This window comes from Nycticebus coucang, chromosome 5, assembly GCF_027406575.1.
Source record: "Nycticebus coucang isolate mNycCou1 chromosome 5, mNycCou1.pri, whole genome shotgun sequence".
NCBI lineage: Eukaryota > Metazoa > Chordata > Mammalia > Primates > Lorisidae > Nycticebus > Nycticebus coucang.
This window is the reverse complement of record NC_069784.1, coordinates 48,642,156-48,666,015: the sequence shown is the minus strand read 5'-3', so window position 1 is coordinate 48,666,015 and position 23,860 is coordinate 48,642,156. Positions and strand designations below refer to the sequence as shown.

The 23,860-nt window shown below is 37.9% G+C and overlaps 1 protein-coding gene across 3 annotated transcripts in view; it reads left to right on the top strand.

The window, feature by feature from the left end:
- The window catches only part of GDAP2 (ganglioside induced differentiation associated protein 2), a 77,413-nt gene that overhangs the window by 19,040 nt on the left and 34,513 nt on the right, over nt 1–23,860 (top strand). For all 3 annotated transcript variants that reach the window (XM_053591258.1, XM_053591260.1, XM_053591259.1), the window contains exons 6-8: nt 4,695–4,771; nt 20,080–20,239; nt 21,990–22,146. In XM_053591258.1, coding sequence (XP_053447233.1) covers nt 4,695–4,771; nt 20,080–20,239; nt 21,990–22,146 — 394 coding nt within the window. The remainder of the gene's footprint in view (nt 1–4,694; nt 4,772–20,079; nt 20,240–21,989; nt 22,147–23,860) is intronic.

Below are 23,860 nucleotides of genomic sequence, written 5' to 3'. Positions count from 1 at the left end.
GTTTCATTGTGGACTTATTTGTGCCGCGTTTTTTGAGCAACAATTCTTGGCAGACTCATCATAAACTACACTGAGCATCTGCTGAAAAAATACTGTGGATCTTTTTCAGGAAAAATGTATATAAATACAGAATTTGCATGTTTGTTCAGGATGTCTTCAGGGCCTCATCAGGATTGTGGAGAAGAACTGTAGCTGTACAAGACAAGGTCTACAACCATGTTATAAGGAAGATTTCAGACTCATCTGAGATAAAACTGTGGCAGAAAAATATTTTAGTGCAGTGGCTACGTGACCATCTGTTGCAGATATTATAGAAAACATTTATCTTTTGGGAGAGAAACTATACTACATAATCTTTAGGACCTCATTCTGCCCCTAGAATTTAAAGATGAGGAGCTAAAAGCCTTATAGCCACTAAAAATTACAAAAATATTCCACTGTATATAGTCATTATTGTATAGCCTAGAATTTAGGTTAAGGTCCTATTCAGTCTTGCATAGTCTAAACTTATAAACTATTGCAAAAACTAATACCCTTGCTGCTCAAGGATGTAGAATTTATGTATTGTATAGTTGGAGTTTATATACAGTAGACTGAGCTGCAGGGGCAGACTTATCTTTTCATCTTTGTATTTCCAGTGCTTCTGTATGTCAAAGTGTTTAAAAAAGGGCCAAATAAATTCTATTTAACTTCTGTAAACAACTCTGCATTTTAGGTAGTATGGGGTCCATTGCACAAATTAAGAGACTCAGAAATTAATCATATTGTCAGGATTATACAGACTTGGAACACGTATTCACACCTTCTGACTCCTAAGTCCAGTTACCTGTCTGTCATACTAGATAATTCGTTATGCTTAAGTGAGAACCGCTTCAGTGGAAGACTACAATATTATAACCTATATGTCTTCTAAATGGTGCATTACCCAAGCAAAGTTCCTGCCTTGATATCATTCCTCTTGGCAAGGCTTTTAACCAGTCTTTGCATTCTCAGATTTCTCTTAGTCCTTACCCTGTCATCTCATAGCTTCTTTTATATCTCTAGTTCTTACTAAAGTAATCATAAGGATTAGACTTTAAAGAGGCAGCATCATTTTATAGAAAAGAGTCTGAATAGAGATTCAAGAAGACAGGTTTTTAGTTCCAATTCTACCAGTCCAGCTGTAGCTCTGTGGTCTCAGATAAATTAATTGGCGTAGTACCATTAGACAGGTCAATTTTGAGAATAATTGGTAAAAGCAGATAAAGATCAATAGTAGGTGTGAGAGACTTTGATGATGCCATTTCTAGGAATTAGCAAAAAGGAACTAACTCCTAAAGTGACCAAGTTAACTTATATTGCATAAGGTCTATTTAACATATTACACCTTAAATCTAGTTGCAAAACTATAGATCTTATTCAAACACACACACATACACAGACAGTGATGCCCTTCGCTTGAATACTTTCCCAAGCATTTGGAAAACAACATGGCTTGTACACTTCTGTAGCATATACAGGCCAAGAACAAATCAAATGATATAACTACGTCTTAAAGTATCAGAAGCTTTCTTACTTATCAAACCATTGTCAAAATTTATTTTATTTGAAATCTAAGTATTATCTTCTTAGATATTGATATACTGAGACTTACCCCTTTTTTTTTCTTAGTTTGTGTACAGTTCTCCAAGAAAATTTTAAAGAAATAGCCAGATGTTGTGGTAGGTGCCTGTAGTCACAGTTACCAGAGGAGCTGAGGCAAGAGGATCACTTTGAGCCCAAGAGTTTGAGGCTGCTGTGAGCTATGATGCCCAGCACTCTACCAATAGCATAAAGTCAGACTCTGTCTCAAAAAAAAAAAAATTCTTGGGCGGCGCCTGTGGCTCAGGAGTAGGGCGCCGGTCCCATATGCCGGAGGTGGCGGGTTCAAACCCAGCCCCGGCCAAAAAAAATTCTAAAGAAACATCCACATTATAATAAATGTATCAGGCTATTTATTTGTTCAACAAAAATCTGAGTGACTGCTATGTGCTAGGCTCTGTTCTGTATACAAGAGGATATGTTAGGGAGAAAAAAATGGAGATGTTTGTTCTGTGTTTTCCATTAAAATGGAGGAATTTTAATGTCCCAGGTGTCATTCTCACCAGTTGAATGGTTCAGGGGTCCTCAAACTGCGGCCCACAGGCCACATGAGGCAGTGTGATTGTATTTGTTCCCCTTTTGTTTTTTTACTTCAAAATAAGTTATGTGCAGTATGCATAGGAATTTGTTCATAGTTTGTTTTTTAAACTATAATCTGGCCCTCCAACGTCTGAGGGACAGTGAACTGGCCCCCTGTTTAAAAAGTTCGAGGACTCCTGCTAGATGATAAGCACATGACATTCTGGTTGGTGGCAGAAAATAGTGTACAGATGAAACTTTGAAAAGATGGTGTGAACTGGCAGTAAGTTCTAAAACCTTAGAGTCATGACATCATTCTTTTTTCCCCCTTTTTGCAGAATTACTTTTCTAAATGAACTATGCTGAGGGAATTCAATTTTGTTAGTATTTGGCCTTGTATTTTGTCTTCCAAAATTATATGCTGAGAAACTTTATGTGTGGACATTGACACTTGATGTCAAAGTAAATAGGAAAACAAAATCTGTTTTTAGAAGTTCATTTTTGGAATAGAAGGAGAAATGAAAAATAAATTTATTGCCTAACAGAGGGAGAGTTATGAATGTTTGTTCTCTCTTTCAACAAATTAGGCTCTTGAGATAGAATGCTGAACAAGGCAGGCAGTATATTTATAGCCAGAATCATAAATTGTTAATTCTGTCATTAATTGCTTTTGAATCATTGCACATCAAATCATTAAGGGGTGCTAGAGCTTAATTAAAGTAATATTAATGTAATATATTTTCAGTCTTCAAAAGCTCAATCTACCATAAAATACTATGAGAAGTTCATAAATAGAAGGATGTTGAAAAGATTTCGGGAGGAGCACGAGGAAGGGTGGAGTTCTGCCTAAGGGAGATGGCTTTCGGCTGGTCTTGAGAAATTAGTAGGAATGATAGGTGAATGGAGTTCTAGTCAAAGGGAACCATGGGAGCAAAGACAGAACAGCATGGAAGTGGCGTGTTTTGAGTACAAAATAGAAGCAGATTTGGCTAAAACATAAGATGTGAGAAGAACAATTGGAAATAGGACTAAGGAGCAGAATGGGGGAAAATAGTTGGGATCAAAATATGGAGAATCATACTAGGGACTTTAAATCTTAACCTATAAAGTGGTGCAGAGCTATCACAAGTGTTTAGTGAGGAAGAGAACATAAGAATTCAGGCAACAGTGAATGTGTAGATTTGGGAAACAAAGAGAAGAGTTAATTGCCAAAGTCTGCGTATTGAGAACCTGAAAGTAGCTGGAAGAGAGAAGAAATAAATTTTAGAAATACATACCAGCAGTGGAAATAAATGAAGTAAGAAATCCATTTGAAAACATAGGATGGAAGAAGGGGTAAAGGAAGTGTCAAAGGAAACTCAGGATTTTAGCATGTGTGATTGGTTGGATGTTGGTAAGTGAGATAAATACAAGAAAAGGAGCAGGTTTAGGGGCAAGAAGATGGAGATGAGGACTTGGCTCTTTTAGAACTAGGTATGGACATGTTGAGTTTGAAATCTCTGGGGTTATCTTGAGAGATATGCCTAGTATAGTGCTAGGGAATTCAAGTCTTTTGTTTAAAAAACAGAATATAAAGATTTGGGAGCCATCCGCATTTGAGGTAGTACCCAACCATCAAATTAGTGAGCTAAGGAGAATATGCATGTCAAGGAAATAAAAAATATAGAGGACAGAATCCTGGAGGGCAACATTTTATTTATGTATTTAATTTTACTTTAAAAAAAAAAAAAATACAATCTTACTCTGTCACCCTGGTGTGATAGCTGACAGCAGCCTCAAACTCCTATACTCAAGTGATGCTCTTGCATCAACCTCCCATGACACTGGTTGATGTTTCTATTTTTACAAGAGACAGGGTCTCACTCTTGCCCAGGCTGGTCTTAAACTCTTGAGCTCAATCTGTCCACCTATCTCGTCCTAGGAGGGTGCTAGGATTACTGCAGGCATGAGCCACCACGCCCAGCCGGAGGACAGTATTTTTAAAAGGTGAAGGCTTATGCAAAGGACTAAAGCCGGGGAAGGATCCAGTAAGTTAAAAACGGAGAAAAGGACACTAGGTCTTACTATTAAGAAGTTGATAGAAGATAACCAGGATAACACAAAGTAAAAAAAAAAATGATTCTGCTTTGTTTTAGTGAGGTTTATCAGAAGATGAAAGACTCAATAGGACATTGAATACCTGTAACTCAGTAAGTAGAAAGACACTGTGCTAGATCATTCTGGTCAAACAGAGAGGCCTCAGGGAATAAGAAGAATATCCTGGGTAAAGGAGAAATAAAGCTCCTTCTGTTGTGCAACTAGAGGATGAGGAGGAGAGGGCGGAGAGGACACAAGGTAAACAGGTAACTCCATGAACCATCTGTAGCATTGCTTTGGAGGAAAACAAACCAGAGAAGAGTGTTTTGCAGGTTTCTGGGCAGGCCCAACTGATCAGGTATCATAGAGAAGAGGCCTGAATGAAGTAGTCCATTCTAAAAGTAAAACTCTGAGGAGTTTCTCTTTACATATAAGTAATTTTTACTTATTGAATAATCTTTCTCTTTTCTTTTCCTCAGGCACTGTAAGGAGATTCCTAGAGATTCATGGGGAGACCATTGAAAAAGTAGTATTTGCAGTTACTGATCTTGAAGAGGTATTTTGCTAGTTGTTATTGTTTAAATCTTATTTTTGCTTTTAACTGTTTGCCTTTATCTCATCATCATAAATTTGATGAATTTCCAGCAAACAAACCCTAATTATGTGTATATTTGGCTAGTGGAATTTGCCATCATTCATTGAAAAAGTCTTTATTGGAAACAAAACAAACCTAGAAGAACATTTTGTTCAGTTTAGCTTTTTTCTGCTAAACTGCTGTCGCTGCACATGAAATCTTATATGAGTAGAGGTGTTCTGCTGTGTTAGCTCTCGGAGGCTGAATGGAAAACTACTGCTGGCTAGAAAAGTTTGGATGTGCACCTGACCTAGAAACAGGTGGACAGCCTTACCTAGTGGCTGTTACTGAGTGAGTTGTGAGAGTTCCATGTTTTATTGTATGTAGGTTTATTATGTTTCAATTTGATTTCAAGACATTTTGGAAAGTCGGTTCTTTATCTTATTAAACTTTATTTTTAGAGTGCTTTGTCCAATTTAGCTTCTAATATTTCCCAGTTTTATATCTTTGGCAAGTTAGTAGTACCAATATCACAGGATTTTTGTGATAATTAAATAAGTTAATGTATGTGAAACATCTGTTTAGAGTATATGTAGCTGCCTACGTATTATAAAAGCACTTTTGAATTTGAAAAAATAAGGTATATTTACCTTTTTTGCTGTCTCTTGTTTCACTTGATTTATCTCTACATTCACCCTTCCAGTGACCTTTTTTGAGTGTCTATCATGTCTCATTTAGTATTAAGTTCTGGGAATCCACTGGTGATCAAGTCATGATTGTTTCCTCAAGGAGCTCATTTCTTTGTGGAGAAAATTCAGATAATAAGTGCATTAATGAAGGTGTGGGAGGGGTAGGATAGGTCCAGCCTGGCCTGTGATTAGGAAATGCTTCCCATGGGAAGAGATACATAAGGTGAGATTATTTTAAAAGATTATTAGGATTTGCTAAGAGAAAGGCAAGTGGCAATAGTCATGCAAGTCTGGGCAAGGACATGTAAGTAAAAAATAGCATTGGGTGTTTAGTGTTGTTGCATAAAATGCGAGGCTCTGAGTGATAAAAATGAGAAAGGTAGAGGCAAGATGTCTCAAGGTCTTATGTTGCATGCTGTGGAATGTAGTCTTTATCAGTTATGCATTGGGGAAACGAGTTTTAAGGAAACAAATGATGTGATCTCCTTTCTGCATTAGCTGTGTGAAGAATGATTTGGAAGGAGAAAGACTATGGCAAGAAGAGATAACAGATGGTTGCAGTATTCCAAATGAGAAATGGTCAGGCCAGAGCAAGGGCACTTGGAGTGGTGAAATTTAAAATATTTAATGGATAAATTCAGCTGGAGTTGGAGGCTCATTAAAATACATAGGAGAAGCAGGAAAAAGAATTAAGTGTGGTGCCTAGGTCTCTGGCTTGCATGACAGGATAATGATGCCATCAGTGAGGTCACAAATAGAAAGAGAAGGTTTTGGAAAGGGGATGAAGACGAGTTCTTTTCTGAGCATATTGAATCTTAGGGGATCAGTGGGGCATCAGGGGCAGGTGATCAGTAAACCAGGTCCTTATCAGTTTGAAGCCGAAGGTGAAGTCTACACTAGAATTCAACCATTTTCATAAGATAAGGTACGAGGTACCAAGTAAGATAAAGCTCTTGCTCTCGGGGAGTTTTTAAGCTACTGACGTCACAACTGGGTAAACCAAGATCACCCCACAGTGTGGCATACACTGTGCACCACAATGCTATGGCATCCTGTGGGGGCGCTCAGTGCAGACACAGAGCAACAGAGAAAAGTATTTACTTTTCAAGACACTTGTGAGTCATTTATTCAAGAATGAAAGGATAGACTCAGTGCCCCTAGCTCAGCAGCTAGGATGCCAACAACATACACTGGAGCTGTCAGGTTCGAACCCAGCCTGGGTCTGCCGGACAACAATGACAACTACAACCAAAAAATAGCCGGGCATTGTGGCGGGCACCTATAGTCCCAACTACTTGGGAGGTGGAGGCAAGAGAATCACTTAAGCCCAAGAGTTCGAGGTTGCTGTGAGCTGTAATGCCATGGCACTCTACTGAGGGCAACATACTGAAACTTGTTTCAAAAAAAAAAGGAATGAAAGGACAGGTGGCATCTGTAGCTCAGGTGGTTAGAGCGTGTGCCACATACACCAGGGCTGGCAGGTTCAAACCTGGCCTGGGCCTGCTAAACAACAATGATAACTACAACAACAAGAAAAATAGCCAGGTGTTGTGGCAGGTGCCTCTACTCCCAGCTACTTGGGAGGCTGAGGTAAGAGAATTGCTTAAGCCCAAGAGTTTGAGGTTGCTGTGAGCTGTGACACCACAGCACTCTACCAAGGGCAACATAGTGAGACTCTGTCTCAAAAAATTAAAATAGAGCTGTGCCGCGACCCGCAATCGGCACCCTCCGGACCTCCAGAAGACCTGCGCCATGACACACAATCAGCCCCGCCTGGACCTCCATAAGAGCTGCGATGGGAACCGTGATTGGTGCCCGCCAAGACCTCCATAACAGTGGCACTGCACACCGCAATGGGTGCTCGCCCGGACCTCTGTAAGAGCTGCGCCACGATATGCAATCAGCGCCCGTCCGGAACCTGATAAGCTGCGCTGCGACCCGTGACCTGTGCCCATCTGGCCTCCGCACGCCCTGACCAGGAACTCCAGGAGCTGTGCAACCCTGCATCCCCCCTCCTGTACCCTCCCTGCCTCCACACCGGCCCGCTCGTCTGACCAGGTACTCTGGTAGCCGCATGCCCTCCGGAGCCCTCACTGCCTCTGTGTGGAGCCCTTCTCCTGGCCAGAGACTGCTAGAACCTTGAGCTCTCTGTGCCAAAGTCACTGAGCGCCAAGTACTCTCAGAACCGTGTACACCTACCTGCCCTGTTGCTGGAACTAGGTGTGTCACACTCCAAAGCTGCTCCTACAACCAGAACTCCCTGGCTGGGGCAGCCCCAGAGGAGCTACACAGGGTCACTCCCTACAAAGATCCAGCAAGAATGGAGTGATCCCGCTGGGGTCTAATCTTGGAGAGACAACTCCCCAACTCTGAGGACGGCCAGAGGCAACGGTGAAAAACAATTATGAGTCGAAATCAATGGAAATACTCTGGCAATATGAATAATCAGAGTAGATCAACTCCCCCAAGGAACAATGAGGCAGACACAGCACAAGATCCCATGCACAAACAAATAGCTGAGATGTCAGAAATCGAATTCAGAATCTGAATAGCAAATAAGATCGAATTAGAATTCCAAGCAGTAACCCAAAAGATGTTTCAAGAATTCAACGAATTCAAAGACCAAATGACCAAAGATTTTGACACATTGAGACAAGAAGTTGCAGCCCTCAAAGATCTGAGGAACACAGTAGAGTCCCTCAGTAACAGAATGCACAAGCAGAAGAAAGGATTTCTGACATTGAAGACAAAGCTTTCGAATGCTCCCAAACTCTCAAAGAGGAAGAGAAATGGAAGGCAAAAATAGATCACTCTCTCAGAGAGCTATGCGATAATTAGAAGAAAACCAATATTCATCTCATAGGGATCCCGGAAAGCGATGAAGCAGCTTCACAAGGCACGGAGTCTCTTCTCCATGAGATTATGAAGGAGAACTTTCCAGACATGCCAAGAGATTCTGAAATTCAGATAGCAGACAGTTTCAGAACTCCAGCACAACTCAACCCAAATGAGACATCCTCCAGACACATCATAATCAATTTCACAAAAGTTAATATGAAGGAGAAAATTCTGAAAGGAGCCAGACAAAAAAAAATCATCACCTACAAGGGCAAGAATATTAGAATAACTGCAAATTTCTCTGCTGAAACCTTTCAAGCTAGAAGAGGATGGTCATCAACTTTTAATCTCCTTAAACAAAATAACTTTCAACCCAGAATCCTGTACTCAGCTCAACTGAGTTTCATTTATGACGGAGAACTTAAATACTTCAATGACATTCACATGTTGAAGAAATTTGCCATAACTAAACCAGCTGTCCAGTATATTCTCAGACCTATCCTCCATAAAGACCAGCGTAATCCTCCACCACAAAAGTAAACCCCCCACAGAAAATTTTTTATCAAATTCCAACTTCCACAGTTGCAAAAGGATTAAAAATGTCCACCAGACTCTCAAAAGGCTTATCAATATTCTCAATTAATGTGAATATTTAAATTCTCCTCTATAGAGGCACAGGTTGGCTCACTGGGCACAAAAACTCAAGCCAGATATCTGCTGCATACAAGAATTGCATCTTACATTAAAAGACAAATATAGACTCAAGGAAGTGATGGTCTTGTATACGCCAGGCAAATGGAAAGCAGAAAAAAGCAGGCGTTGCAATCCTATTTGCAGATGCAATAGGCTTTAAACCAACCGAAATAAGGAAGGATAAGGATGGACACTTCATATTTGTAAAAGATAATACTCAATATGATGAGATTTCAATTATTAATGTTTATGCACCCAACCAGAACGTACCTCAATTTATAAGAGAAACTCTAACAGACATGAGAAACTTGATTTCCTCCAGTTGGTAATAGTTAGAGATTTTAGCACCCCTTTAGCAGTGCTGGATAGATCCTTCAAAAAGAAGCTAAACAACTAAGTTTTAGATTTAAACTTAACCATTCAACATCTGGACATAACAGACATCTACAGAACATTTCATCCCAACAAAACTGAATACACATTCTTCTCATCAGGCCACTGAACATACTCCAAAATCGACCACATCCTAGGCCACAAATCTAACCTCAGCAAATTAAAAAAAATAAATTATTCCTTGCATCTTCTCAGAACACCATGGAATAAAAGTTGAATTCAATAACAACAGGAACCTGCATACCCATACAAAAAACATGGGAGGTAAACAACCTTATGCTGAAAGATGGTTGGGTTATAGACGAGATTAACAAGGAAATCACCATATTTTTGGAACAAAACAACAATCAAGACTGAATTACCAGAACCTCTGGGATACTGCAGAGGTAGTCCTAACAGGGAAATTTATAGCACTGCAAGCCTTCCTCAAGAAGATGGAAAGAGAGGAAGTTAATAGCTTAATAGGACATCTCAAGCAACTGGAGAAGGAAGAACACTCCAACCCCAAAGACAGCAGAAGAAAAGAAATAACCAAAATCAGAGCAGAATTAAATTAAATTGAAAACAAAAGAATTATACAACAGATCAGTAAATTCAAAAGTTGGTTTTTTGAAAAGGTCAATAAAATAGATAAAACTTTGGCCAACCTAACCAGGAAAAAAAGAATAAGATCTCTAATTTCATCAATCAGAAATGGTAATGATGAAATAACAACAGACCTCTCAGAAATTCAAAAAATTCATTAAAAAAATAACAAATACTACAAGAAACTCTACTCTCAGAAATATGAAAATAGGAAAGAAATTGACGTACCTGGAAGTACGCCACCTACCAATACTTAGAATGAAGTGAAAATGTTGAACAGGCCTATATCAAGTTCTGAAAGAGCATCAACTATACACAATCTCCCTAAAAAGAAAAGCCCAGGACCAGATGGCTTTACGTCAGAATTCTACCAAACCTTTAAAGAAAAACTAGTACCTATATTACTAAACCTCTTCCAAAATATAGAAAAAGAAGGAATATTACCCAACACATTCTATGAAGCAAACATCATCTTGTTCCCTAGACCAGGGAAAGACCCAATAAGAAAAGAAAATTATAGACCAATATCACTAATGAATATTCATGGTAAAATAGTCAATAAGACCCTAACAAACAGAATCCAACAACACATCAAAAAAAATTATACACCATGACCAAGTGGGATTTATCCCGGGCTCTCAAGCCTGGTTCAATATACGTAAATCTATAAATGTAATTCAGCACATAAACAAACTAAAAAATAAGGACCATATGATTCTTTCAATTGATGCAGAAAAAGCTTTTGATAATATCGAGCATCCTTTCATGATCAGAACACTGAAGAAAATTGGTATAGAAGGGACATTTCTGAAACTAATAGAGGCCATCTATAGCAAACCCACAGCCAATATCGTATTGAATGGAGTTAAATTGAAATCATTTCCACTTAGATCAGGAACCAGGCATTGTTGCCCATTGTCTCCATTGCTCTTTAACATTGTACTGGAAGTTTTAGCCATTGCAATTAGGGAATAAATGGCGATCAAGGGTATCCACATAGAGTCAGAAGACATCAAACTTTCACTCTTCACAGATGATGTGATCGTGTATCTGGAAAACACTAGGGATTCTACTACAAAACTTTTAGAAGTGATCAAGGAATACAGCAATGTCTCTGGCTACAAAATCAACACCTATAAATCTGTAGCCTTTATATATACCAACAATAGCCAAGCCGAAAAAACAGTCAAAGACTCTATTCCTTTCACAGTAGTGCCAAAGAAGGTGAAATATTTGGGAGTATACCTAACAAAGGACGTGAAAAATCTCTATAAAGAGAACTATGAAACTTTAAGAAAAGAAATAGCTGAAGATTTTAACAAATGGAAAAACATACCACGCTCATGGCTGGGAAGAATCAACATTGTTAAAATGTCTATGCTACTCAAAGCAATATATAATTTTAATGCTATTCCTATTAAAGCTCCATTGTCATATTTTAAAGATCTTGAAAAAAAAAAATACTTTGTTTTATATGGAATCAGAGAAAACCTCGAATAGCCAAAACATTACTCAGAAATAAAAACAAAGCAGGAGGAATCGTGCTACCAGACCTGAGACTATACTATAAATCGATAGTAATCAAAACAGCATGGTATTGGCACAAAAACAGAGAAGTAGATGTCTGGAACAGAATAGAGAACCAAGAGATGAATCCAGCTACTTACCATTATTTGATCTTTGACAAACCAGTTAAAAACATTCAGTGGGGAAAAGGTTCCCTATTTAACAAATGGTGCTGGGTGAACTGGCTGGTAACCTGTAGAAGATTGAAATTGGACCCACACCTTTCACCATTAAATAAGATAGACTCTCACTGGATTAAAGATTTAAACTTAAGACATGAAACTATAAAAATACTCGAAGAAAGTGCAAGGAAAAATCTTGAAGGAATCGGCCTGAGTAAATATTTTATGAGGAGGACTCCCCAGGCAATTGAAGCAGTATCAAAAACTATAGGGACCTGATCAAACTAAAAAGCTTCTGCACAGCCAAGAACATAGTAAGTAAAGCAACCAGACAGCCCTCAGAATGGGAGAAAATATTTGTAGGTTATACCTCCGATAAAGTTCTAATAACCAGAATCCACAAAGAACGCAAACGTATTACTCAGAAAGGAACGTGTTATCCCATCTCAGGCTTGGCAAGGGACTTGAAGAGAAACTTCTCTAAGGAAGACAGGTGCACGATCTACAAACACATTAAAAAAAAGCTCATCATCCTTAGTCATCAGAGAAATGCAAATCAAAACTACTTTGAGATATCACCTGACCCCAGTAAGAGTAGCCCACATAACAGAATCCCAAAACCAGAGATGTTGGCGTGGATGTGGAGAAAAGGGCACACTTCTACACTGCTGGTGGGAATGCACACTAATACGTTCCTTCTAGAAGGTTGTTTGGAGAATTTTTAGAGACCTAAAAATAGACCTGCCATTCTATCCTATAATTCCTTTACTAGGTTTATACCTAGAAGACCAAAAATCACAATATAACAAAGATATCTGTACCAGAATGTTTATTGCAGCCCAATTCATAATTGCCAAGTAATGGAAGAAGCCCAAGTGCCCATCAAGTCACGAATGGACTAGCAAATTGTGCTACGTGTATATACCATGGAGCCTTAAAGAAAGATGGAGACTTTACCTCTTTCATGTTTACATGGATGGAGCTGGAACATATTCTTCTTAGCAACGTATCTCAGGAATGGAAGAAAAAGTATCCAATGTACTCAGCCCTACTATGAAGCTAAATTATAGCTTTCACATGAAGGCTATAACCCAACTATAGCACAAGACTATGAGGAAAGGGCCAGGGATGGGGGAGGTTAAGGTGGAGGGAGGGTAATGGGTGGGGCCACACCTACTGTGCATGTTAGAATGGGTACAGGTGAAACTTACTAAAGGCTGAATACAAATGTCTACATACAATAACTAAGAAAATGCCATGAAGGTTACATTGAACAGTTTGATGAGAATATTTCAGATTGTATATGAAACCAGCACATTGTACCCCTTGATTGCACTAATGTACAGAGCAATGATTTAACAATAAAAAATAATAATAACAAAAGTTAAAAAATAAAGAAATATGAAAATATGAAAGAAATTGACCGATACCTGGAAGTACGCCACCTACCAAGACTTAGCCAGAACGAAGTGGAAATGTTGAACAGGCCTATATCAAGTTCTGAAATAGCATCAACTATACACAATCTCCCTAAAAAGAAAAGCCCAGGACCAGATGGCTTTACATCAGAATTCTACCAAACCTTTAAAGAAGAACTAGTACCTATATTAGTAAACCTCTTCCCAAATATAGAAAAAGAAGGAATACTACCCAACACATTCTATGAAGCAAACATCACCTTGATCCCTAAACCAAGGAAAGACCCAACAAGAAAAGAAAATTATGGACCAATATCACTAATGAATTTAATGCAAAAATACTCAATAAGATCCTAACAAACAGAATCCAACAACACATCAAAAAAATTATACACCATGACCAACTGGGATTTATCCCGGGGTATCAAAGCTGGTTCAATATATGTAAATCTATAAATGTAATTTAGCACCTAAACAAACTAAAAAATAAAGACCATATGATTTTCTCAATTGATGCAGAAAAAGCTTTTGACAATATCTAGCATCCTTTATGATCAGAACACTGAAGAAAATTGGTATAGAAGGGACATTTCTTAAACTGATAGAGGCCATATACAGCAAACCCACAGCCAATATCATATTGAATGAAGTTAAATTGAAATCATTTCCACTTAGATCAGGAACCAAGCAAGGTTGCCCATTGTCTCCATTGCTCTTTAACATTGTAATGGATGTTTTAGCCATTGCCATTAGGGAAGAAATGGCGATCAAGGGTTTCCACATAGGGTCAGAAGAGATCAAACTTTCACTCTTCACAGATGACATGATCATATATCTGGAAAACCCTAGGTATTCTACTACAAAACTTTTAGAAGTGATCAAAGAATACAGCAATGTCTCAGGCTACAAAATCAATACCCATAAATCTGTAATATATATATATATATACACACCCTGTTTCTCCGAAAATAAGACAGTGTCTTATATTAAGCTGTTATCCAAAGATGCGCTAGGTCTTATTTTCAGGGGACATCTTATCATTCCTGTGAGTTGGTCTTATTTTCGGAGGATGTCTTATTTTCGGGGAGACAGGGTATATGTACCAACAATAGCCAAGCCGAAAAAACAGTCAAGGACTCTATTCCTTTCAGGGTACTGCCAAAGAAGATGAACTATTTGGGAGTTTATCTCACAAAGGATGTGAAAGATCTCTATAAAGAGAACTATGAAACTTTAAGAAAAATAGCTGAAGATGTTAACAAATGGAAAAACATACCATGTTCATGGCTGGGAAGAATCAACATTGTTAAAATGTCTATACTACCCAAAGTAATATATAATTTTAATGCAATTTCTATTAAAGCTCCATTGTCATATTTTAAAGATCTTGAAAAAATAATACTTCATTTTACATAGAATCGGAGAAAACCTCGAATAACCAAGATATTACTCAGAAATAAAAACAAAGCAGGAGGAATCATGCTACCAAACCTCAGAATATACTACAAATCGATAGTGATCAAAACAGCATGGTACTGACACAAAAACAGAGAAGTAGATGTCTGGAACAGAATAGAGAACCAAGAGATGAATCCAGCTACTTACCATTATTTGATCTTTGACAAGCCAATTAAAAACATTCAGTGGGAAAAAGATTCCCTAGTTAACAAATGTTCCCGGGTGAACTGGCTGGCAACCTGTAGAAGACTGAAATTGGACCCACACCTTTCACCATTAACTAAGATAGACTCTGACTGGATTAAAGATTTAAACTTAAGACATGAAAGTATAAAAATACTAGAAGAGTGCAGGGAAAACCCTTGAAGAAATCGGTCTGGGTGAGTATTTTATGAGGAGGACCCCCCCCCCCGGGCAATTGAAGCAGCTTCAAAAATACACTACTGGGACCTGATGAAACTAAAAAGCTTCTGCACAGACAAGAACATAGTAAGTAAAGCAAGCAGACAGCCATCAGAATGGGAGAAATTATTTGCAGGTTATACCTCTGATAATGGTTTAATAAACAGAATCCACAGAGAACTCAAATGTATTAGCAAGAAAAGAACAAGTGATCCCTTCTCAGGGTGGGCAAAGGACTTGAAGAGAAACTTCTCTAAAGAAGACAGACACACGATCTACAGTCACATGAAAAACAGCTCATCATCCTTAATCATCAGAGAAATGCAAATCAAAACTACTTTGAGATATCACCTAACCCCAGTAAGAGTAGCCCACGTAACAAAATCCCAAAACCAAAGATGTTGGTGTGGATGTGGAGAAAAGGGCATGCTTCTACACTGCTGGTGGGAATGCACAGTAATACGTTCCTTTTAGAAGGATGTTTGGAGAATAGTTAGAGACCTAAAAATAGACCTGCCATTTGATCCTATAATTTCTTTACTAGGTATATACCCAGAAGACCAAAAATCACAATATAATAAAGACATCTGTACCGGAATGTTTATTGCAGCCCAATTCATAATTGCTAAGTCATGGAAGAATCCCAAGTGTCCATCGACCCACGAATGGGCTAGCAAATTGTGGTACATGTATACCATGGAATATTATGCAACCTTAAAGAAAGATGGAGACTTTACCTCTTTCATGCTTACATGGATGGAGCTGGAACATATTCTTCTTAGCAGAGTATCTCAGGAATGGAAGAAAAAGTATCCAATGTACTCAGCCCTACTGTGAAGCTAATTTATAGCTTTCATATGAAGGCTATAACTTAACTATAGCTCAAGAATATGGGGAAAGGGCACATGGAGGGGCAGGGACAGTGGAGGGAGGGTAATGGGTGGGGTCACACCTAAGGTACATCTTAGAATGGGAATAGGCAAAACCTACTAAATGCAAAATACTAATGCCTACGTACAATAACTAAGAAAATGCCATGAAAGCTACGTTGAACAGTTTGACGAGAATATTTCAGATTGTATATGAAACCAGCACATTGTACCCCTTGATTGCACTAATGTACACAGCTATGTTCTAACAATAAAAAAAAATAATGAAAAAAGGAATAGAATTAAAGGATAATGGGAAACAATTTTATTTATTAGACATTTCAGTAAGAATTTAAACATGGCAAACCTCTTCGTGTCATGTCAGCTTTGTGGCACAAACATCAGAGATTAAAGAACACGGTCATGCATCCTTTCAGTAAAATGGGATGGTCTGGGTTCCTGTCACAAAACATCATATGGTGAAATTCTTCTGTTGAATGACTAAATCAGTATACCATATTTCCTCTCTGTCCTTAGGAATATATTGTCAAGTTATAGATTATTGGATTTAAGAAAATTAAACTAGGATATTATCATCTTAAGACCCCAAATCCAAAATTTCACTTTTCATGATAAATCTTAACATTAGCATGCTTTTTGTGTTCATCTTTGATTCATTTATGGATTCCAAATACATTCTTTCTTTAGTCATCTTTTCTTTATTATTATTATGGGCTGAAAATGAAAAATTCTAGATTCTCAACTCTGTCCAATGAAAGTTGAAAACAGACACAAGAAAAATACAGACCAATATCCCTTATAAATAGAGATGCAAAAATCTTTAATAAAATACTATGAAACCAAATCCTCCAATGTATAATAGGATTATCTACCTTCACCAAGTAGAATTTATCCCAGGTGTGCAAGCTTGGTTCAAAAAAAAAAAAAAATCAATATATCTTAATATGTTATAGATGCAGAAAAACATCCAACACACTTTCCTGATTAAAATATTCAAACTAAGAATAGAAGGGAACTTCTTCAACCTGAAATAGGGCATCTGGGAGAAACCTAAAAGCTAACATACTTAATTGAAATACTGAAAGCCTCTGCCTTATTATCAAGAACATCACAAGGGTATTCATGCTCACCAGTCCTATTATGCATTATAATTTCTATCCAGGGCATTAAGGTAAAAAATAAATAAATAGAAAGCACCCAGATTGGGAAGAAAGGTAACATAATCTTATAGAAAATCCTAAGGAGTCCACAAAAGAAAAACTCTAGAACCAGTAGGGTTCACTGGGGTTACAGGATGTAGAACCAATACACACAAATAAATTGTATTTCTACACACTAGCAATGAACAATCCAAAAACTGAAATTAAGAAAAGAATTCTATTTACAGTAATATCAAAAAAGAAATATTTAGAACTAAGTATAAGAATGGTAAGATTTGTACATGGAAAAATATAAAATCTTTTGAAAGAAAGGTTAAACAGAAAGACATCTGTTTTCATAGACTTAATATTGTTTGGATGTCAGTATTCTCCAAATCAGTGCTTATCAAAATCCCTACTCACTTTTTGCAGAAATTGACAAGTTGATCCTGAATTTTACATATATAATGTAAAATTTTATGTGGATATGTATTCAGAGACCCAGAATAGTCAAAACAGTCTTGGAGAAAAAAAAAAAAAAAGGAGGATTCCTATTTACCAATTTACTGCAAAGCTCTAATAGTCAAGACTATGGCATTGGCATGAGGATAGCATATAGATCAATGGGATAAAATTTTTGAGGAGGTTGTAAGGCAGGGGGGATCAGAATAGTCTTTCTCAACAAATGTTTTTGAGACAACTGGATATCCACATGCAAAAGAATTAAAGTTGGACCTCTCATGCCATATACAAAAATGAGCTCAAAAGTGACCTAGGGTCTAAATGTAAGGCTAAAATTATATAATTCTTAGAAGAAAATGTAAGTATCAATCTGGATGACCATGAACTAGGCAATAGTTTATTGGATGTGACATGAAAAGCAAAAGCAGCCATAATAGATAAACTGGGCATTATTTAATAATAAAAAGACAATATGGTTAAAAACAAGCAGAGTTTTGAAAAGACATTTTGTTTCTTGCCTAGTTTTTAATTTGCAAAAGTGACTGAGTGATAACCTAAGGAGGTCAATGCTGTTAAAGAAAAGTTTAATGTTACAGTTCCCCTAGAAAGGAGAGGCACAGCATAGCACACAGGGCCCCTGAGGAGCACCAGGTTTCAGTCAGGAGCCAGGGCCTTGATGGGATTGTCCTTGGGAGGGCAGGGCAGAGCAGGGTAAGCAGTTTAAGACTGGCTAATCTGAGTATTTTCAGCAGACTTTGGGCTATAGGAATAGTCTCCAGTTGCCTCGTCCCTGCCCTGGGATGATTTAGTCCAGGGAAAATGTCTGCTAGGTTTGAGTTAAATTAGGAGACAGTTGGGGCTGTAGATTCAGGATTGCTTGTTTTGCATATACAAGATGTGCTCCCAAATAAGCTTTTTCCTACCTTTAGCAGTTAGCTAGTCCTGGGAGGGCAAGTGTTCCTCGCCAGCAAGTTTTTTAAATTGTAAAGACATCATATAATACAGAAAATCTGGGGGAAAAAAAATGGTTAATACACCTTTCTCTGAAGAAGATACACAAATGACCAGGAAGTATTAAAAAGGTACGTTACACCGTTAACCACTAGAGAAAGGTGAATTAAAAGCCATGAGATGCTACTTCACACCCACTAATATGACTGTAATTATGGGGACAGATAGTAACAGGTGTTAGCAAGGCTGCAAAGAAGTTAGAATTCTCACACATGGCTGGTGGGAATGTAAAAATGATACGGCTGCTTAGGAAACCAGTCCAGCATTTCCTTGAAAAGTTAGAAGTACCACATAATGCAGCAGTTTCACTCCATATGAAATGAAAACGTTTTTCTACACCAAAACTTGTACCCAGATACTCATAGCAGCATTATTTATAGTAGCCAAAAGTGTAAATAACCCCAGTGTCATCAACTGATAAGTAAACTGTGGTGTGAAGGAATGAAGTATTGATACATGTTACAGTTTGTGTGTACCTTTAATACATACTGAGACACAAAGGCTACGTGTCATATTCCATTTTTGTGAAATAGCCAAAAGAGGCAAATTCATAGAGATAGAAGGTCAGTAGTTGCCAGGGGCTGGGGAGAGGAATGGGGAGTGATTGCTAATGGGCTTGGGGTTTCTTTTGGGGATAATGAAAATGTTCTAGAATTAGATAGTGGTGATGGTTGTACAACTTTGTGAATACTAGATATTAAAAACCGCTGAACTGTGTAATTTAAAAAGTGACGTTTATAATGACTGAATTATATCTTATATTTTTAAAAAACTGTAAAGATGGTCTTAGATTCCTACTTAAAAGATGATTTAACACTATGGGCAGCACAGTAAGAAAAGTGAAGGGTAACTTCTAGAATTTCATTGTCCTAGGAGATTCCATTGCTCTTTTGTTTTCTTATTATTTTAATTTAGTCTTGTTTCATTTGTGATTGATGAGTAATGCTGAGTAATGATAAAATAATTTCTAAGACAATGAAAAAGCAAAAATAATCTCAAGACATAGGAAAATAGGAGCCCTGACTGCCTGTGACGTGGTGTGGACTTGTCAGGGATATGTAATGAGGCCAGTGGACCAACTTACATGGAAATTATAAGATAGAATGAGTTTTATTCTGTTTCTTTTTTAAAATTAAATTTATCTTTGTTCTTTGAAAACTGTAAGAAAGAATAAAAGTCATGAAATAGCAGCAGCTCTCCAAATGTAGTTAGAAATGTTAACAACAACAACAACCTCAAAAACTAAACCTGGGCCACCCTGGTGGCACACTGGGGGTTAAGGAGTTGGCATCTGTGCTGGGTCTTGCATGGTAGATGTCACTAGCCAGTGCAGGTAGGGATGGTGACAAGAGTGGCGGGATTGTTTATTCCAGGTTCAGTGACCTGGAATTGTCAGGGTGGGCACCACATTTAACTTGACCGACTAACGGTGTACCAGTCTTTAACACAAGAACTGATTGAAGGTCCCAGACAGCATCTGCTCTGAGCTCAGGTGGGCAGGTCTTTATTGCTGGTGCAGACTGTCTTCACAGGATTCGGGCAGCCCTAAGCACTGCTGAGCTCTGCTGCTTTACTTCATTGTTGTTCACAGTTGTTCACAGAATGTCCTGTCTTTCTGACACAGGCTACTTACCAAAAGCTACTACCTCTGTACTTCCCAAGGTCCGTAAAGGAGGAGCGCAGGTCATTGCCATATCTACCTGCAGACATTGGAAACGCAGAAGGAGAGCCTGTGGTGCCTGAACGGCAGATAAGAATAAGTGAAAAACCTGGTGCTCCAGAGGGTGAGTTCCAGAGCTCTGTCTTTCTTTATTTCCTTCTTAAGGAAACAGAATAAGACACCAACCACCAAAGAATTAAGGAGTTTGGCCTGACCTTTGGGAAGCTCTCGATGAGCATGACACTAAGATCAAGATCAGCTTAGAAGTTTTCAGAGTCTCATTCTTGTTAAAATTGGTTCTTTAAATTTTAAAGTAAAATTATAGATAGGTAGGTAAATAGATACTGTGTCAAGTCTGTGTTAGGCAGTGGGGATTCAGAGGTAGATAAACAACCTAACGAAGTTTACATGTGTACAGCCTTGTGCAGGATGCTGTGGAGATGGCAATCAAGTACATCGTTTATCATCTAAAATTTTAAAGTTTTAACAGTGTCCTCTAAAAGCCATGCTTAATGTTAAATACTAAGACAAGAACACTGTAGTTATTTTATTTCTTCAGGTTGTATTCTCATGTAAGTTGAAGAAGTTAACAGACTTAACAGATTTAACACATTAATTGAAAATACTTAAGAATACTAAGTCCTGTATCTATGAGGTAACAATATTTTCTGACATATAAATGCAAATCAAGCATTCTTCGAGAATACTGGATAGAAGAGAACCTTTTGGCTAGTGAGTTAGCCTTACCTGCTGTCCAGCACTGACATATCAAGTAGGCTTTGCTGCTTACTACTCATTATCACATTAAGCTCATTTTATGGAGGAAGAATTATATAGTGGTGACCATTTGATGGTTACAGGCATGAGGGTTTCCAAATAACACTAAGTGTTATTTCGAGTGACTTCACTATTGGAGACTCCCCCAAAGCACATTAGATGTATATATATATATATATAATCTGCTTTACTTAAGTGATTGAAGGAAAATTTATTCATGGGTAATTTTTAGTGGAAGCAGGTCTTACTATAAGTAAGTTGTTGGCCAGTCATAGTTTAAAGTGCAGTGAACTAAATGTGGAGAAGTCTCAGCTGATGGACCACTAGTCTGTGATTCAAAAGGTGGCATTGCCATGGGAAGCTCCCTGTGGTACAAGGTGTGTTTGGGGTTTTTTTCCCCCATAGGTCTAGTAAGGCGGGAGCCACCACACTAAGAGATGACCCATTCCTAAGACATTGTCTCCCACCAGCCAAACTCATAATGATCCTAAAGATTGATCAGAAAGTTCACTTATTAACTTGTGAGAACTGTAATTCTCACAGACCAAAATGACTATGTTAGTATATCCAGTGTAGAAAACCAGGATGCTAAATTATAATTAAAATATCTCTTAGTGACAGTGGATTATATCCTGTGATCCTGGTGCATTCCTCTTCCTTGAAGCATTGCCTGACAAAATGGCTGGAGTTCCTGTGCCAATAAGTCAAATGCTCCCCTTAAGCAATGGTGTAAAAGTGCTCCCAAGTGTTCTTTATATTTCTTTTTTGTTAGATGCTATGTGATGAGCCATCTTTAAAACCAAATACAAACTAATTAGTCATTTTGCATATTGGTCTCATCTACTCTTTTCTTTCTAGAGTTATTTGATTGCACATATTCCTAAAACTTCTGTCACACAAGGACAGGCAATTTCTTTCATTATTTCAGTTCCACAAATACCTAAGTCTGATTTCAGTGTCATTCTCCAAAAATTACCTTAATCCTAGTTTTTGAGTTAACTCATAATCATCCATCCCTATTGCAGCAGTCACAATCTGTTTCATTATTGTCTAGTTTTGTTATAAGTTCTCTATTCATAGTGGTATTTTTATTACAGACGACCAGGAAGAAGAGGATGAAGGCTTGGGAGTCGATCTCTCTTTCATTGGCTCTCATGCTTTTGCTCGAATGGAAGGAGATATTGATAAGCAAAGAAAATTGATCCTTCAGGGACAATTATCAGAGGCAGCTCTGCAAAAGCAGCATCAAAGAAAGTAAGGCAAGCCCCTTTGGACTGTTAGACACGAGAACCAAGAAAGAGACCCTGCATCTGTTGAGTGATCTATATATATACGTGATGTGTTCTAATTTATTTTTCATGTCAATCCAGTGAGGAAGATATTGTCCTCATTTTGTAGATGCAAAAACCCAAAAGTTAAGGAAGTTATCACTGGCCGCAATTACTGTGTGCTGAAGCATGTCTGATTGCAGAGCTTCTCTTCTATCTGCTGTAATTGCAGCGCACCTTCATGGGAGGCTGCCTTCTAAAAGCAGAAGCTGGGGAAAGGGAAGGCAGTTACAAAGCTTGTACTTTATTATGTTGCAATTAAAGCATGATCTATAGTTTTATAACATTTAAAAATGTTTTATTTCTCCTGGACTTTTTAATGCATCTCACTCATTCCATGTCTTTCGGGTGTGTTCTAAAGCAGTTCTAAATACAGCCTTTTAAAAACATAGAAGCAGCTTTTGTAGTTTTGGGTAAAATTTTCTAGATTAATAGTCCTTGTAAAGCTAGTTGCTTTTCAAAATTTTGAAGAAAATGAAAAAATAATAAATTATAAATGGCTATTCTGTGTTACCTTAGGGTTGGTTGAGGGGTAACATCTCGTGGTTGTTTTGAGCATTAAATGAGATAAGGTAATGAGCTTAGCACAGCATCTGATACTGGTCAGGCTCTTAAACTTGGTCACTGCCATTCTCTTCAACACTGAGCAAATCATGGTCTGTTTTACCTTTGAGCCTTGATACTTGCCATTCCTTTTGGCTGACTACTCGCATCCTTCAATTTCTGTCCAGGTTTCAACTCAGAAGCAATTGCCTTTAGAAACGTAACTTCCAAGTTTATATAGATGCCACCTCCTACATACTTTTTTCAGACCCTATCCTTACCCAAAGCAAAATGTATAATAGAATTTATCATGCTGTGCTATAATGATGTCTGAATGCTTTCAGTCTTCACTGATAAAGTAGGAGTTTGACTAAATGATCTATGGAGTCCCTTACAGAATTAAAATTTTATATCTACTCAGTCCCAGGTCTTCACTATTCTGATTTATTTTTTAGAACAAAAGCAAATTAGCCACTAGGGGGCAGCAGATAGCTTTTCCAAAGAATGCAGTCAAAGCAAATGATAGTTTATGTGGTTTCTAAACCTGGCTTTGTGTAGTAACCATATGGCAGCTGTTTTCTTTAAATACAGTGACAGGCCAGGTGCAGTGGATCACACTTTTAATGCCAGCACTTTGGGAGGCCGAGGCAAGAGGTTCACTTTAGACCAGGAGTTCAAGACCAGCCTGGGCTATAGCAAGTTCTCCTCTCCACAAGCATGAATAAATGAATGAAGAAACAACCATCTCTACAAAAATAAGTGAATGAATAAATTAATAGATAAATAAATAAAAATTAAATCTAGTGACTGGGCTTCTCACGTTCACATGGCTGCAACCTGGAACGAGAGATCTCTTTGGTCTCAGGTTTCCTTTGCATTCTTAAAAATTGTTGAGGACCACAGATAGCTTTTGTTTACATGGCTTATATCCGTTGATATTTATCAAATGAGAAATTATTAATTAATTTTAAAACAATCATCTTTGTTCTGGGTTTTTGTTTGTTTTTCTTTTTAGTGATAATTCTCACTATGTTGCTCAGGTTGTTCTTAACTCCTGGACTAAAGAGATCCTCCTACCTCAGCTCCCCAAACAGCCA